This window comes from Salarias fasciatus, unplaced genomic scaffold (assembly GCF_902148845.1).
Source record: "Salarias fasciatus unplaced genomic scaffold, fSalaFa1.1, whole genome shotgun sequence".
NCBI lineage: Eukaryota > Metazoa > Chordata > Actinopteri > Blenniiformes > Blenniidae > Salarias > Salarias fasciatus.
Genome location: NW_021941236.1, coordinates 48,870 through 66,245, shown reverse-complemented (window position 1 = coordinate 66,245; position 17,376 = coordinate 48,870). Strand labels below are relative to the sequence as shown.

Genomic DNA, 17,376 nt, shown 5'->3' with positions numbered 1-17,376 from the left:
ACCCGCTGCTTGTTGAGGACAGCGGAGATGTCCTGTCACGTCTCCAGAGCACCAGAAAAAGTCGCTAGATTTGTCGCTAGTCGCTTTTGACAAAAAAAAGTCGCCAAGAGGCTTTGGAAAGTTGCCAGATTTAGCGAGAAAGTCACCAAGTTGGCAACACTGCCCGCCCCTGATCCGAGCAGTGTTTGAGTCCGTGTCCACGGCGGCCATGTTCTTCCTGTTCGGCAACGCGCATACAGTGTCAATTTTCGTCACATCCCCACGATTGCGCGCGCGGGAAATTCGGACCCCGAACAGCAACAAATTCTGTGGCACACAGCCTGTATAAGGCAACAGACAGATACGCGGATTGTCCTGTTATTTTAGGTTTTTAATGCTTCACGACCCATTAGCATTGAATAAACTGGAAATGCATGTGTAGTTTTTCACAAATCTTGCCTTAAGTCCCTTTAAAGAAACTAAAGAGACAAAATAAACTCTCTCATCTGATTTGAGAACTGTAGGTTCTTCTGAGTGTAAAATGCCGACTTCAGTTTTTTTCCTATTCAAAACGCCAGATTCTATTGAAATTCTCATTATCAGGTTTCTGCAGTAAGTGGTGCAAGTAGATGAACATCAATAAGGAATAAGGAAGATGTGCTCACATTTGCATTTCAGATGTTTTCACAAAAGACACACTGGAAATTCCAAATGTTTTAAAAACACAGGGATAGCTTTTATTGATTACAAAGTGCTACAAATTACATGTATGTAGTTCTGCAAATTCATATATTAATTTGCACAGACTTACTTGGTTGACTTTTGACTGTTTAAGGAATATTTGATTATTTGGTGACATCCTGATGTCCGTTGTGGGCTTGGAAACATTTTGTGCTAAATTTGCCAGTTCTGACTGTGCATTTGTTTCGGTTGGTACTTTGGCTCCCTCCCACAATGGGAATAAGCCAAAAAGTCATTGGGGCCGCATTGCTCTCACAGTTCAGAAGTAATGTGGCCCCTATGACAATAAATCATATGAAGGCGGAGTAGAAAATTGACGGATGGTGTCATCATGGATTTTATTCCTCCTCAGAGGGTTCAGTCTCTGAAAGAAAACACTGTTCCCTTGGTTAAACAAAGATATTGATATATCTTGACAATGGGATGAGTTTTCCTGGCACATTTTACAGTTTGTGTCAACTGGAAACTGAATCACTCAACGCGAAGCCATACATGTATAAATACAACATGCAAATGCATACACAAACACCTCCATCAGGTTTACATAGCGGTGCCGACTCTACCTCAAACTGTCTGAATGTGTTGCGTAATGTGGATGTGGTATTTCAAAATCTGCCTCAGTGGGCAGCTCTTGTCTATTTGTACCATGTGGGTGGGTAGAAATCTGAAAATCTTTTGCACTCAACAGCCGTTGCCATGGCGGTCATCATGGATACAAGGCTGATTGCATGGCAACATAATGGTTACAGATGCTCTTAAAGCCAAAGGGAGATATATAACCCCATTTTCTCTAAAATTATTCAATTTCTAAAACACTTAAAAAAAAATCCAGCAGCTAAGAGCAAAAACAAAGGTATTATAGGAGTGATATTGATGCCCAATAATCCTTTCACAGCTTACTCCCATTTAACGTGGGATTACGACATGTGTCCCTCATAGGGATGCGTCTTCCTTTTCTTTCAAGCTAACCCCTTGCTAACCTACATAGTTGTTTTGGTGTTTTTCTTCATTTCTGTTTTGACACTTATTGTCACTGACATAGAAACAATAAACATGAAACCTCGTCTACATTTGCGCAGTGAAATTTGCTAATCTAACAACACAAATGATTAATTATGGATGAACAGTATATGGGAGCTGGTAAATCAAAGACTGTGGATAAAGCACTAAGCACAGCATTTTGCTGAGCTTCCTCTTGTTGATAACATGCAAGACATTTTTTTTATTTAGGCTGGATTTTGTTTTGAATAAATAACCTGCTCTCTTCAGGGGGAAAAAGCATTGTTAAACAGCTGCAGTGGTAAGGTTACTGTCACTTGTTGTCATATTTTTGTAATTCCATGATTTGCTGAGGACTTCATTAGCATCCAGCTTTTGAAACAATGTCATGAATGTAGACAATGCTTTTTCATTGACTTTTCTTCCTACTGTTAAAACCTCATGTCACATTCTCAAATAGTACATTTTAGATTTGTAATGACAAGTTTAAGTTCAACTTATACTGTAGTTCAACCTACATCACATAGTCACATATGTCAGAATGTTTAATGTAGCTGAGTGAAAGAAAATCATGCACAGAGCAACACGACGAAACAGTAGCCCACTTTCTCATGCACATCATCATGTGAGGATTTTTTTCCACATTACTTCGGTGCAGTTTAATGAGAACAAAGACTGAGCTGCAATCAAGCATCAAAGTTCTCTAAAGTCTTCTCTGGAGAGACGTAATGTTTATGCTGACAGGAGTGTAGCTGGGAAACTTGGTGCCCCTCATGAGATGTGACACTGAATACAAAAGATCTTCGGATCACAGGAAAGCCCCATTAATCCAGAGTTCATACCTTTCCATCCAGATCTTCCCAGCTGAGCTCTCTCCAGCTTTTGCTACACTCTTATCTGTGGATATCCACTTTTCAAAGCATTAAGGGTGCGTGGAATTACAATTTAACCTGTATCCAATGTTCTGTAACACAAAATAAAGAAAAGAAGCTGTAGTCTGCTTTTCAAGCTTATGTTCATACCATATCAGAAAGAAAAGAGACTGCTTTAATCCATTTCCATACATGAAATCATCTTGTTACTGAGACTCATTTTCATCCCCCCTCCTTTGCTTAGACTCCATAATTCTTGTATTCCTCTGAGACAGACCTTTTCGAGAAACCCCAGTGACTGCCAGTCACTTCATTGGTTTTGATGAGGACAGAATTTCCACTGTTTGTCAGCTCTGTGTTGGCAGTCTGAGTAAGTATTCACGGTAAAAATTCTCTCTTCAGCTCTTCGGAGGTTTTTCCTGGTGCTGATCACACAGATGAATGTGCCAATATTGTGTCTCTTAGTGAGCGATGCAGAAAATAACACAGAACAGATTGTTTGAAAGATGTGCCTTATTTTGGGGTTTTTTTTTTCGTTCTTTTGTTAGATTTGTGCAAGAACGATGTCCTGATATAGATCTGTTTTATGTCTTACAGAATTAAGGAAACACAGTCATGCTCATTTTGTATCTCATTTAATCGTGTAATGGACCAAGTCTTTTTACAGTGAGAATAGTATCTAATCCCTTTTATCCCAAGGCTGAACCACTTTCTGTGGTTCAACAGTTGCTTAAACACAAACTTCACCTTGGAGTATTATCTCAGCCGCAGTTCTACACGAGAACGTCCTGGCCTATTATGGGAAAATCTTTCTGTATAATGTGGTAGTCTTTAAAGAGGCAGACATCTGTTGTGTAAAAGTGAACAAAGTCTTCATGTTTTACTCTGCTGAAGCTATTTCTCATCCGAACAGCTTCTCAGTGATGCCTTCCAGAATCTAATAAAGGTAGACTACAACTTTGGTTTCAGTAATTCTGCTTTTACAATACTTTGGATAAATTATTTTCTGATACTTCAATGCAATCTGATAGACTGTTTTGAACTTTATTAAAATACATTTCTTCCAGGAGTTTTTCATTTTCACCTTCACATTTCACATATGTTGACTAGTTGTGTTTTTGTCTGTAAAAAGTGCTTTCAGAATTTGTTGATATGATATAAGTTTTATCAATGAAGAAATTAACTTGAAATCACATGTCAAACAGACACAAAGCAAAATCTCACGAAGCTTTTCATAAATCACTACACTGTTCCATTGTCTTGTCATGTTTCAGTTAAAGTGTAGAATCTGGGGAAAAAAACTACAGGAAGTCAAAATGTTCAATAATATATATATATATATATATATATATATATATATATGTATGTATGCATGTATGTATGTGTGTGTGTGTGTATATATATATATATATATATATATATATATATATATATATATATATATATATATATATATATATATATATATACTTTTTTTTTTTTTTTAAAGAGCAATAAGGGTTATTCACAATCTTGGTTATTGGGATCGTGCTCACACCCTCTTCTATCAGGGAAAATTACGAATATTTACAGATATAGTGGGATTCCAAACCATACAAATGTGCAAAGCTAAAAACTACGATTTGTCACAAATTACGCAGGGATTGCTTTCAAATCGAAAAAGGGGGTATCAGCTAAGAAGGGGAAACAATTTCAAAATGAACAAATACCATACAAACAGAAAAAAGATTCTGCATTTCATTATGTGGAGTGAAACACTGGAACAGTTTGGGTTAAGAAATCAAGCATGCAAGCGCCCAAGCATGCAACAGTTACAAAACAAAAACCAAAGATAATGTTTTAACAAAATACTTGGATGTTCTTATTCTTATTCTTATTCTTATTCTTATTCTTATTCTTATTCTAACCGTAAACCCCTCGAGCAATTGTGGAAGGAAAAAGATTAAATAAAAGATTAATAAATATTGAGCTTCTTCCCGCTCCTTATTGAATAAATTAATCATTGCATGCTATTGTTTTTGTTTTCATGTTCAATGCATAAAATAAACTTTCAAAATCTAAAAAAAAATCTCAATCTCAAATAATTTGAAAATTAACTAATTTGACTTTTAAAAAACATATTTGCTATACTTATATACATAGAAATATAATTATTACACATATATCTAATGTAACATGTCTGAAAAGGGTTAAAAAGTAAGACAATCTTTAATTCAGGCGTAGTAATAACGAATCTGACAGAACAACAACGGATGAAAAATCAAATAAATAAATGAATGCCTATAAAACAATGTGATAAAATAATCATGAATTAAACACAATAATACTAACTAACTTACTGTATGTTCCCGTTTTGTTTTGATAGTTTGTACCACCCATGTCTACCTGAGCGGTCGCGCAGCTTTTATACTGAAAGGCCCGCCGGATGCAGCTCCGTGTTTCTCCGTGAGACTTGACGGTGTGGGAGGGGAGGGTGGGGGTGTCCTCTCCTCTTCTGCGGCTGCTGGTCGCTGTCATCATGCAGGTGGAATCTGCGCAGTGTGCTCCAGCCTCCGGGTCCATCCACAGGACTCCGGACCCCCCCTCAGAGGAGCCAGCTCGCCGGGACCAGGAGCAACAGTCTGGAATACAGCTTCTCAGCCTCCGCTTGGCGGTCGCCCCTTTCTAGGGGTTTCACTTGACTTGTCAGGGGGTGAGATAGATGGAGCAGCCTGCAGGTTAACGGAGGATTTCTCTCCTGGTATAAACAGGCAGTGTTAACTGTTTCCCTCTCTTGGCGCAGTCCAACTCCGCAGGAGTCGCATAGGATGTTATTCAACCTCGTCGGAAGTGACTCTCACAGCTCGACACGCAACAGCATCAAAACAACCACAAGGACGTAGTTCTTTTTTTGTCTTGTCCTTCGTGGTGGGAATAAACCAACATGATGGACGAAGGCACCTCCAGCGAGTCCATCCCGGATCTTAAAGACATAGAGATAAAAATCGGGCGAAAGACTCCAGAGGGTTTGCTCAGGTGGATGCGGGAAGAGGCGTCCTCTCTCCGCGGAGACGCCAAGCTGCCCAACGCGCACGAGACCATCAAAGAGACCGGCAGGAAGAGTTTAGATGAAAAGATAAGGAAACTCAGGCTGGAGATGGTAAGAGTGCAGTGTGTGCTGGAGTCTGGCATGCTGTTTTTTTTTTCCTGGAAGGATCACACACACACACACACACACACACACACACACACACACAGCTGTGAAAGTGATGCAGCAATATGAGACATGGCATGTAGACCCTCTGCTCCACTGCACAGCACTACTACACCTGTCAGCAAATTGTTTACCAACAGTCAGGGAAAACAGAAAGGTGTGCACAGGCTTGAACACATCCACAGTGAGAAGATGAATGATTGAAATACTTGGTTTTGAATGAATGAGTTCAGTTAATGCACAGTGAAACTCCATGGTGCATCTGTTGACAGTGATGATTAAATGAGCATGCTCAACTTCACAAGAGGACTTCCTTCCTGCCCCTGCTGAACATTCAGACCTCCCACTGGAGTGCACTTTGAAATGCCAGAATTCTTGCAAAATGAGAAAATACTTAATTTTGGAAGCTCGTCAAAGTTTCTCCAGACATATCTGGTTTATTATGTATTTGGATCTCAAATAATTGTTATTTTTCTATAGTCAGATATTTAGACATTTACACCCTCTATGTAATGTTTGCATTTCCTTATGTTTTAAATAAAAAATGTGAGTACACTGCTAAGATATTTTAATAACTGTAATGTTTTCTTAATGTCAATTGTAACTCTACCCAGTACAGTGAACAGTATGGTATTCTTCTCTCATCTTTTATGTTTGATTGTTTTTCTAATTAATCAAACAGTTCATAATTAATTGTGAAGCATCTTTTATTAAAGTGATAGAAATGTATTGTGCTTGATTAGTGATTGAGTAAACTATAATACCTCTAAACAGAACAGGAGAACAATAAGTACAACATAACAAGTGCATTAAAATGTAACTGACAATCAATGAAAGTTATTTTTGACATAGATACAATAACAATAACAATACCGACACCATTTAAAGAACAAACAGGAAATTAAGCCAATGAGAGAAAAGTTAAAGAGTTAAAACTAAAATGAAAACACAAATAAAGGGGTTCCATTTATCAGAATTGAAAATAAATTGAACACAGAAATGTAAATAAATAAAAAAAACTATCATTATTTTGTCTATCTGTCTCTCTGTCTGCCTTGAATTGGACTAGTGACCCTGAAGAGCTGTAGTTGGAGTTGTGAATTATCATCATACTGTTCATCATCCAAATGAAAAGGTAGTAGTTTTATTTTTGTGACTGAAAATGGAAAAAAAATGTAGCAAATAACTTCAGTTTGTCACAGATGAAAAGGAAAACAGTGTGTTCAACTTTCGGAATAATGACTATTTAAAACCATGTTGCTACATTATGCTACATTATGCTACACTGTGACATTTTCAGGGGAGTCAAATTTCCAGTCCAGTTGACAAAACATAGCAGGGCACAACTCTTGGAGCCTGAAGTTAAACTTTTTCTGAGCTCTAACAGTTGTGTTTGATATGAGTATGAAGTGACGTAAAGTACGAGGACATGGGGGAGGTCTGGTGGTGGTGGGTGTGTGTGTGTGTGTGTGTGTGTGTGTGTGTGTGTGTGTGTGTGTGTGTGTGTGTGTGTGTGTGTGTGTGAAGAAATGCAGGAGCTTTGCTTGTCTTTTGTTGAATAAATCAAGCTGCCTCTCTTCATGTTAGAGACTGCAATATATTTTCCTATATAGTCCTTGTAGTCCACAGAGGTGAATTCACTCTTCCTTTGTCAGAAGCTTAACACTCTACTTACACAACTCCTCAAACTTCATAAACTTTATTTTGAGTATCATTAATCCAATCTGTTCTTAGTTATATAGAATCCCACCTTCCCATCAATAGCTAAGGGGTGTTGCTGTAATGCAGCAGTCTACAGTACCTGTGTATTCTGGCTCCTTCCTAGAGTCCACAAACCTATAATTTGGGTTAATTGGTAACTCTAAGCTGCCACTAGTTGTTGAGGTGAGTGCATGTGAGTGTTTGTCTCTTTGTTTGCCCTTTGAGGTGAGTGTATGTTAGTGTTTGTCCCTTTGTTTGCCCTGTGAGGGACAATTGATGTGTCCACAGTGGACCATACTTACAGCCATAATCAGCTGGGAGTGACTCCAGTCTCGGGCAACATTATGTTTGATGTTGTAGAAGTAGTGGACAGATCAATAGGTGGCAGGCTGATGGGCTGCAGGTTCATGTCGTGGATTTCACTCCCACTTCACCAACAAAAAAAACAACAAAAAAAATGTCATAAGGGGTGTCGTGAAAGTGGGATAATTTGTTTTTCACTTTCAGAGAAGTATCACACATTTATGCTAAAGTCTTATCTAGTGCATGTTTTGTTAACGTTGTATTCAGACACCATCTGGATGTTGTTAAAAATGTGTTTGTTGTAATTTGTTGAGCCTAACTAGACAGGAGTGAAACTTTTTGCAAAGTGCAGTTGCTCTGCCCTGTGCATGTGTGGGTTTGCTTCATTCATCTGTGAGAGTGTTGTGCTGTAATGAAAGTGCTGAAGAAATGTCAGGATTGCATTTTCAACAAAAATCTGCTTAGTAAGATGTGCAGTAATGCATGTGCAGAGTGCCTAGAGACGGAAAAGCTTGTGTGTGCACACAGCCGTGCACTCAGTCAGGCTGAGTTCATGGACTTTCCCATCGCTTTCTGTTAGGCTGACAAACCCGTGAACCTGATTTAGCAAGGAAGGTCTTAAATAGCTGTTTAATATTGGATTCTTGTTATTCTTGATATTCCTGGGTTTGTGTTCCTCATTAATCTGTTACTCTGGATCCATAACCACACAGATTAATGATGATGGCCTGTAGCATCCGTCAACTGTAAGATCAAGGATGGGTATTCAGTGTGACTTTTCAGCTGTGTGTTTATGTGTGTGTGTGTGTGTGTGTGTGTGTGTGTGTGTGTGTGTGTGTGTGTGTGTGTGTGTGTGTGTTTAGGGAAGTTATCAAAGTGTCACCACCATGCTGAACAGAATGCCATGTTGCATTTGTTTAACATTACATGTTTCCACTGACAGTTTTCTGCATATCCCAACACATGTTTGCTATTGGCTTCAAGCGCAAATAGATCATCAAACTAAACGGCTGTCAACTTTGAAAAATCTTCTCGTCTGGACCCCCCCGTCCACCCCTAAGCAGATGAATGTCAGCGCAACGTCAGTTATTGAATGCCCAGCTGAGCAAAATTAAAGTCAAGTCTGTTGAATCTTACCTTTCTGTGTCAGCCTGCCTGCTTGGCTATCTGCTCACAGATGTCACAGTCAATTTAGGGTTATTGCCTGCGTGGAGGTGGGGTGGGGTGGCAGTGGACTGTATTTTTTTTTTTGCTTTTGCTGGTGTGTGATATAATATACACCTCTCAGCTGGCAGTGATTCAGCTCTCAGACGTCTGACTGACACTGGGAAGCTGTTTTCACCACATGGTGAAACCACATGGTTCTGCACTACAGATGCCACTCCACTGTGGATATGGTGACAAAATTTAGAGTATCATCAGGGAATGTTTGTGTTTTGATGCATTCGAGACATCAATGTCACATATCCGTGAAAAACAAAAACCCCTCTCAAAAGCCTAAACATCTATCGTAGCTACTAAATACTTGATAAGGAAAAGAATGATTCTCATCTATGGCATCAAGGAAAGTGTTAGTGATGGTGTACTCTTCTGATTTCAGCGATCTACTTTCAGAACTCTGTTTTCTTTCGTTTGTTGTCTGACAGATCCCCTTTTCTCTCAAAACTACTTTTTTGGTGTGCACAGCACAGTCTTTAACAACGTGTAGAAATGTGTCCTGAATGTAGACTATTTTTAACTCAGAAACAAAAAACAACACAAAAGAAGACAAGTTATCTGTGCTTACCCACGTGCAATGGGTGAACACAGATACAATCAATGTAAATGTGATTGAGTAAACTTTTGTATGGTTTATCTGCTTTTCACAGGTCCTTCACACTGTGTATAGAAAGACAAAATACAAATACAAAACCCTGGATCAAAATTCCTTACCCTTCACAATGTGTCTAAGAAAAACTACAGTCAAACAGTCCATTCTACTGAGCTTTCCAGCTATCAATATGTAATCACTGGATGCAAAGCTGCTTTTTACTTCCGTCAGCACGGTCTTATCCTCGGCTTTAAAGTGGATAGACGTAGGTTTGTCCAAGTCTGAGAAGAAAACACACCGACAGCTGAAATCTTTCATGCGGGGGAGATCACTCAAGCACTGCCGCTGCTGTCAGCCCAGGTCTCTAGAGGGTTTTGTGATCCTCAGCGCCTAATGTTTTTTGTTTTTTGGGGATTTTTTTGTATGTGGGGACTACAACAGTGGTTTTTTAATTTACCGAATAGATAGTAAGTTCTCAAGTGTCTCTAAGTTGTTCATCCATCACCCTCCTATTCAATATAACTCTAACTTTGGGATGTGGTGTGCTGGATCTTCTCCCAGTTCACAAAGAGTGAACCGTAAGGTACAGCCTAGATGGAGCATCACTCCATCAGAGAGCAAACCGGGTCACAATCACATTCATAATACCAAAGGGCGATTTAGAGTTTCATCACAGTGTCGCAGGTTACCCGGAGAAAACCTGCACATGGATATTTCCTATCAACCCAAATAGTATGTTCCCTTTGTTTGTTATATATTTCTGTGGATAAGTATTCCTTTATTACCTTGAGATAAATCACTGTGCTCATCTAGTGGTGGTCAGTGAGTTACTGGTGTCTGCTGGAATCTGTCAGTCCATCCAGAAGATGTGGATTGACTTTTCAATAGCTTTTCCAAGTTCCACATTGTTTTGTTTTCACTTTAACCTTTTTGTTTTTGTTCTACTTTTTTTTCCTGAGTGTAATGGATTATTTTCATTTACTCATCTGTTTTTTGTCTGCCTTCTGAAGTGTGTATCAATTTAGTTTCTTTGCACTGTTAAAATTTCCATGCTAACATAAGGGTGAGCTCATTGTATCGGTCCTAGACTGCAGACTTCAACTGCATATTTTCATACGTTTTCCTCTGGAACACTCAAGTCTCCAGGACCAAAGAAAATGAGAACATATAAACTCTATTCAAATGCCCAAAATCAGTTGCGCTGGGATTTTCACTTTGAGGCTGCAGTGTTAGAAATGACAAGCCCAAATGATTTCATTCATGAAGAAGTTTGAAAAACTGCAGCTGTATACATATATTGTTGAAAAGGTTCTAAAAGTGATCAAAGAAAACAGATCCTCACTGGAGAAGAATTTAAAACTTTTGATGGTTAATATTTACTCCAGTTAAATTAATTGATGAGTGTTATTTTTCCCCCATTCACATTGTAGTCCCAATGGCAGCTTGGGGATTTTTTTGAGAAATTTACTTAGTAGCATCCTAAATTCTGTGATTTATATGCAGATTTATTATAAATAATCATGCTGATATTTGTGGAGAGCACACATACACAAACCATGTTACCAGACATACAATCCAGGAAAATGAGCTTTCCAGGAGTCCTATGGATCAGCCAGATGGTGCTTTGCTTTATGCCCGAGCAGACAAACTGGAATTTGTGAGGCTGTGTATCGATGGCTTTGGCTGAGTTATACACAAGTATGACTATATCACACAAAGAAAGGCCCTAATAAGTACAGAAATATTAAAAATGAGAAAGAAAGACATTCCCACATGAAAACAGGCTTAGCACAAATGTCCAACTGGATGGATTCCAGGGTCGACCCAAGGAAGTCATGAAGGCCTTCTACACTCTTTGCAAAATGAAACACTGTTTTCATGTTGTAGTGATAATACAGTTGATTCATAGATGATTAAGAGTCCACTAGAGAGTTCAGAAGACCTAAAATTGCTTTAGTCTACTTTTTGAGTGGTTTCTTACTTTATCTGTATAATTTTGGTTTCTCGGGTTACAGAATCACAGACCACATGATTATCTTGCTGCTTCACCACAGACTAATGAGTAAAACATTAAGGTGTGACAGCAGTAATGAATTTAGTTGGTCTATACTCTCAGACGGGCGGAGTGTTCACAGACTGGTGGAGCGTGAAGCTTCCTAAGCTTTATGCCACCTCAGCGCTGACATGCATGGAGGTACTTTTATTGCCCTGCTCATTAGCCACTCTCTCTGCCAGCCAAAAACCTCAAGCCTGAACCCCACCAAATGTCTGTGTGCCAGGATGCCAGCAAGTTTAAAAGCCTCCAAGACGAAGAGCTGCGGCTGCTGATCTTGTCTTCTTATTTATATCACTCCTCACGATAGTAAACAGATTTACCAGTAAATGTACATAAGGTTTCTATTCTGAATGAGCGTGTGAAATTTTTAATCCTCTTCTTGTGTTGTGATGACACACGTACATAAACCCCTCCGACCTTAACATTGCACACACTTTGCTGATCAATGAAGCATTGTTTATTGTTTTTATTGTAATAACATTCTAGTTAATGGTTTTAAGAAAATAGGCATGACTCTTCTTGAGATTTAAATCTGAAATATTTACCTTTATATAGTCCACAGTTTATAATAGTAAAATTTTTGCTCCATGCTAAACCGTTTGTGACTGGAATAGAGGCATGGCAAGTAAAAATAGCACAGTAGTTGCAACTTGTGTTCATGTTTATACTGCAAAAGTAATTTACCACAGCAGTAGGGTGTTCATCTATCCCGGACACACAGCTCCCCAATCTCCCCTCCGCCATCCTGGAAGCTGAGGTCCCGCCCCACCCACTGATGCCTGAGCAGGAGCAAATTGCAAAAAACCCAGCCAGCCAGTTTTAGGATGTTTGATATAGGGCTGAGTAATATTATATCAAAATTTATGGTATATCGATATTTTCCTAAAATTTGCAGTTGATAAAGACAACATCACTGATATCAGTTTGGCTTTTTGCATTAAAATAGTTTGAAAAGTTTCTGTGCATTTCTGTCGTACATGCAGCCACTCCCACTCTCACGGCCCCACCCTTCCCTGCATTCTTAACTTTGTAGATATACACAACATAGCGAAAAAAGTTGAAGAAGAGGTGTCCAACACTTGTTGGTGATGTGTGCAATCTACCGATAAACAATTACCGATACACAAATAATGGATCCTTAATTAGCACACATTTTGCATTTAGCACACACAATCACGCAAATTTAACTCTTCAAATGCACATTTTTTAATGACAATTTTCTGGAGAATTTACATGTTGTTGTTGTTGTTGTTGTTGTTGTTGTTACTTTGTGCAGCTGGTGGTTAATAAAACTGCCTGTCTTGTTGTTAATTTGTGGCTTTGATCAAGAATTGTATTTTCATAAAATCTAATATAACAAGTTCACATCATATATCACCATTTTGACATACTTCCTTTTTAATTATCTTTTTTCTACAAAAAAAAAGAAAAGGCTAAAGAACTATGTATGTTGTAAAAAGACAGGCCCCTGACTCCCAAGTTTTCTTTTCTTCATTCACCATGAAGCTTTCTGCTGTGTAATGCAGAGGAACCACAAGCTTTAGATATGAGAAAGAGGAATTCTCTGTGCTCTGCAGAAACTAGTGCATGTCACAATTGTGACTGTTGGTGCCATATTTCACCTTCTCACCGTCACTGAAGACCCCTGCAAATGTATTCTGGAGAGGAATTTCCCCCGAGCGCAGCCATTTTTTCCTCTTGTTCATCAGTTAGCTGTGTGCTCCTGACAGGCACAACATCACATTATCAACAGCTGTTTTTTTCTGATTGTGACAATTTGCATTTTGATAGGGTTTCCTGTCAACTTCTGAAAACATCTTCATAGTATGAAATAAACACTTGCAATATACTGCTTTTTTTTCATTGCACTTTGCACACTCCCAAATCAGTACCACAGAGAAAAGAGCTGTGCCATCCATCTTCCTGTTAAACTGAGAACATCTTTTTTTGTGTCCACAGGCTCATTTACGCTCAGTGGATGTAAAAATCCTGCAGCAGTTGCTGACAGTCCACGAGGGGATCGAGGCTGTGAAATGGCTGCTGGAGGAGCGCAGCACACTAACAAGCCGTTGCAGCAGCCTGACCAGCAGCCAGTACAGTCTGGGCGAGGGTCCTGACACTTCATGGAGAGGCTCGTGGAGCAGCCTGCAGGACCCCAATGACAAGCTAGACAACATTTCTATCGGCAGCTACCTGGACACCCTGGCGGATGACATGGACGAGTACTGCCCCTCCAGCTCGGAGTCAGTGATCTGCTCCACCACTCCGCTGGCATCAGAAGCCACTGCTGGGGGCCGGACAACAAGTGGACCCGGGGCTGCAAACACTGCATCAGCAACTGTGGCAGGAGCAGGGGTGAAATCTGGTTCAATCGCTGGGGCTGAGACTGGGAATCGGGCTGGGATTAATGAGAATGGTACCAGGCTTGCAAATGGAGCAGATGTTAGAGGTGGACCTGGCAAAGGGGTTAGTAGTGTTGTCTGTGGGCCTTGGGCAACTGGAACTGGGAAACTGGTAGCTCCTTTTGGCTCTCCCCAAGCCAAGTCAGTGGCCCCAAAGCAAGAAATTCCCATCTGGACCAAGGCTCCGGAGACGGCCAAGGGAAGCCCCGTTTTTAACGACAATATCCTGGCAGAAGCCATTAAGGCTAATGGGGTCCGGGAGAAACCGACCACACAAACAGGCAGCCCGACCCACCCCAAACTCGGCCAGAGCCCCAAACTCCAACCGTACAAAAATGGCAAGATTGACTTGGAGACATGCAAAATGAATGGAAAAATGCATCTGGAATATGACGCTCACTGGCGTTGGGTGCAGTCTCAAGAAGATGTGACTTTTTTGTAAGAAGAATAAAGAGGATATTGAGGGGACCAAATCCACTACTGAACCCTCCCCCTGGAGTGTCCAAGCCCACTGAAAGCTAGAGAAAGACCATTTGTTCTTTGGTGGGTTTGAAAGACAATAATGCTTTGGTTCTGTTTGTCTCTCCTGTGACTGCACTATCTTTCTATTAAATATTGATGTCAGTACTAAGATGGATGCACATTACAGGACTTTGACCATTGTTAGCCAAACTGGGTTGCCTCACACAAACATAGGAAAATCAGTTTTAAAATCCTGTGTGTCATACTGATTCTCAGGATGTTACGAGCAGTCCCTGATTACTTTCTTTTATTTTATTTTATTTTATTTCATTATATTTTATCTGCAAAAATAAAGCACATTGAGACATTTTGCCAGAGAGATGAAAGACTATTTCAAAATGTGGTTATTCAAAAAATGACTTTATCAAAGGAACCAATGGGAATTCAGAATTAACTTTTAATGTAACTTGATTTGAGCTGTTTTAAAAAAATGCTTTGAAGTTCAGTTGCAAACATATTAGAAGTCATTGAGCACTGAGCATTCAATGGGTTAGCTGAAATTACAATTCACATCTTTTATATTTGTTTGTTTTTGCATTTTTTTACAGCTTCGTATTTAATAATTGTTTACTCCTGTTACAAATTAAGACCTTAATGTGATAATAACATTCGTGTAGTTTACCCAGACTGAAAAATTATCAACAGCACTGATAAAGCCAAATGTTCTGCATTAAAGGCCCTAGAGATATATGAAACCAAATCTGTTTATCAGCCTCACATTGAAATCTTACATAAATTTGTATAGAACCTTATTTATGGTCAGTATGACTAAACCCATTCATTGGTTTGAATTACATTAATAGGCAAAATATTAAAAAAAAAAACACAAGCATATGCAATGAACACATAATTATTATTATTATAAAGTTTAATGTTCAAAAGTATTCCTGATCAACTGATAGAAATGACAAAAAGACAAAGCACTGAGATTAGTTGAGGTTTTGTCTATTGAAGCAATGTACCACTGTTAGCATTTGTGATCTTGTGAAGCTTTTAAATTCAGTGCAAGCCTTCTGCAATATTGTATATTTACTTAATCACAATACCGCTACTCTGTGCATCAGGTAATAGTTGTGATTGGTAGTAAAGAATTCCTGAATATGGCTGAATATTCTCTTTTTGTTCGGACAGTTAAGGTAACCCTGTGTTAGTTTTTCTTCGAAGCTGATGTTGTGCCTGATTGGTGTGAACCTTACCTACATATGCCTGTATTTCCCCTGATGAAATGACTGCACTGTTGATATGATAATCCTTTTGAATTTCCTTTTGCCTCCTGGCCTCAGCTTTTTGTGTACAAGCCGTTAGACCAACAGTCTGTTTGTTCACGAGTGACGATCAGTAAACATGTCTTGTTGGCTGGGTGGATGTTGCATGCCGAAAGCTTTATTGGTTGATCTGTGAGAGTTGCGTGGAGGACCTAACACAATCAGAGAGAAAAAAAGCAATATTTCTCAAAGCCTGTCTGCTGGCTTACATAAGCAGTCTGCTCTCAGCAAATGAAATCTAATAATAAAACCTGCTCTTCAATAGATGTCATCACTGCTGCCAAGGAAATGTGTGTGTGTTACTTGGTGTGTGGGTGTTTGTGAGAGAATGGGGTAAATGCCAGCTGCTCTCTTGAGCACAGCTGCATTTTGAAGTTCAGTTAAGAACAGATATAACAAAAGGTTTTAAGAAGGTCTTCTTGTTTTTTCCTCACTCTTCACAGTAATGCTACGTATTATACCAGTTTGCAGTGACCCATGTAAATGATGCAGACACAGTGAAAGGTGTCTGGTCAAGATTACATAGTCTGAAATTACAACCAACCGTATTATAAGTTGTCAAAATGTAAAAAAAAAAAAAAAAAAAATCCTTTAAAAGTTCAGCATGATAATACTTTTTTCAGTTAATGTTTTTGTGACTGCTTGGCTTGGATTTGGGTGTGATATGATCAGTGATGGGCCTGTAGAGCAAACGGGAACAATATGCATGTAATATTCTCATGCTGACATGGACGCAATATAGCTTTTTCAAGAATGTTGATACTTTTCAAATTTGTAATTATACTGAACAAAAGTATTAAATGGAACAGTTTTGTTTTTGCTCTCATTTTTTGTGAGCTGAACTCAAGATCTAAAGATGTACACAAAAGGCCCATTAATCTCCTGGTTTTTTTGCTTGCAGTAGTGTGGCAGTACGTATCACGTCTTGACTTGGAGTTCGGCGACCCAACCTCTTTCATTTCATTCACCCTGCCAGGTTTTACTGTAAAGAAATTCTTTCTCTCTGTGCAGCTGCAGTAAGACATTAAGCCAGTGTCTTCATTTGTCTGAGCCACTGAAGTGTTTCCTCCTCTTCTTCCTCCTCCTTCTCCTCTTCATCGGTCTTTTCACAATACTTTCCAGTGGTTTGATGAAAGTGTTAAAGCTGTGCCAACACACACATTACACACACACAATGCTCTCTCACTGGAGACGGCACCATAAACCAGGCACCGCAGGAACAGGGACTGTGGGCCAGTCATGGAAACAAGCAAGGAAAGTGTGCTTAAACTCAACCTTGGACTCTTGGACAAGTGGGACCATTTATTTCTCCATTTGAATACAAGTACAGGGTGAATCCATTTTTGTACATTTACTTAAGTCATTCTATGTTTTGAATCATAGTGAAGTCATTGAAAACCCCCTTCCTTATATGTGTTGGCTGTAAAAGCAACATTGCCAAAAAAAAAAAAAAAAAGCCATCTGCCCTGCTGGTGTGTGGTTTTCTTTCCAAATTAGCTAAGGCATATGGAAGAAAAAAAAACATGTGTGGAG

General features: G+C 39.2%; 1 protein-coding gene across 1 annotated transcript; it reads left to right on the top strand.

Moving 5' to 3' along the window:
* Positions 1-5,292: 5,292 nt before the first annotated feature.
* LOC115384415 (leucine rich adaptor protein 1-like) lies at positions 5,293-14,552 on the top strand. Its single transcript, XM_030086685.1, has 2 exons — positions 5,293-5,730; positions 13,614-14,552. Exons 1-2 carry the CDS (start codon positions 5,515-5,517, stop codon positions 14,496-14,498), a joined length of 1,101 nt encoding a protein of 366 aa, XP_029942545.1. The 5' UTR covers positions 5,293-5,514; the 3' UTR covers positions 14,499-14,552.
* The last annotated feature ends 2,824 nt before the right edge of the window (positions 14,553-17,376 follow it).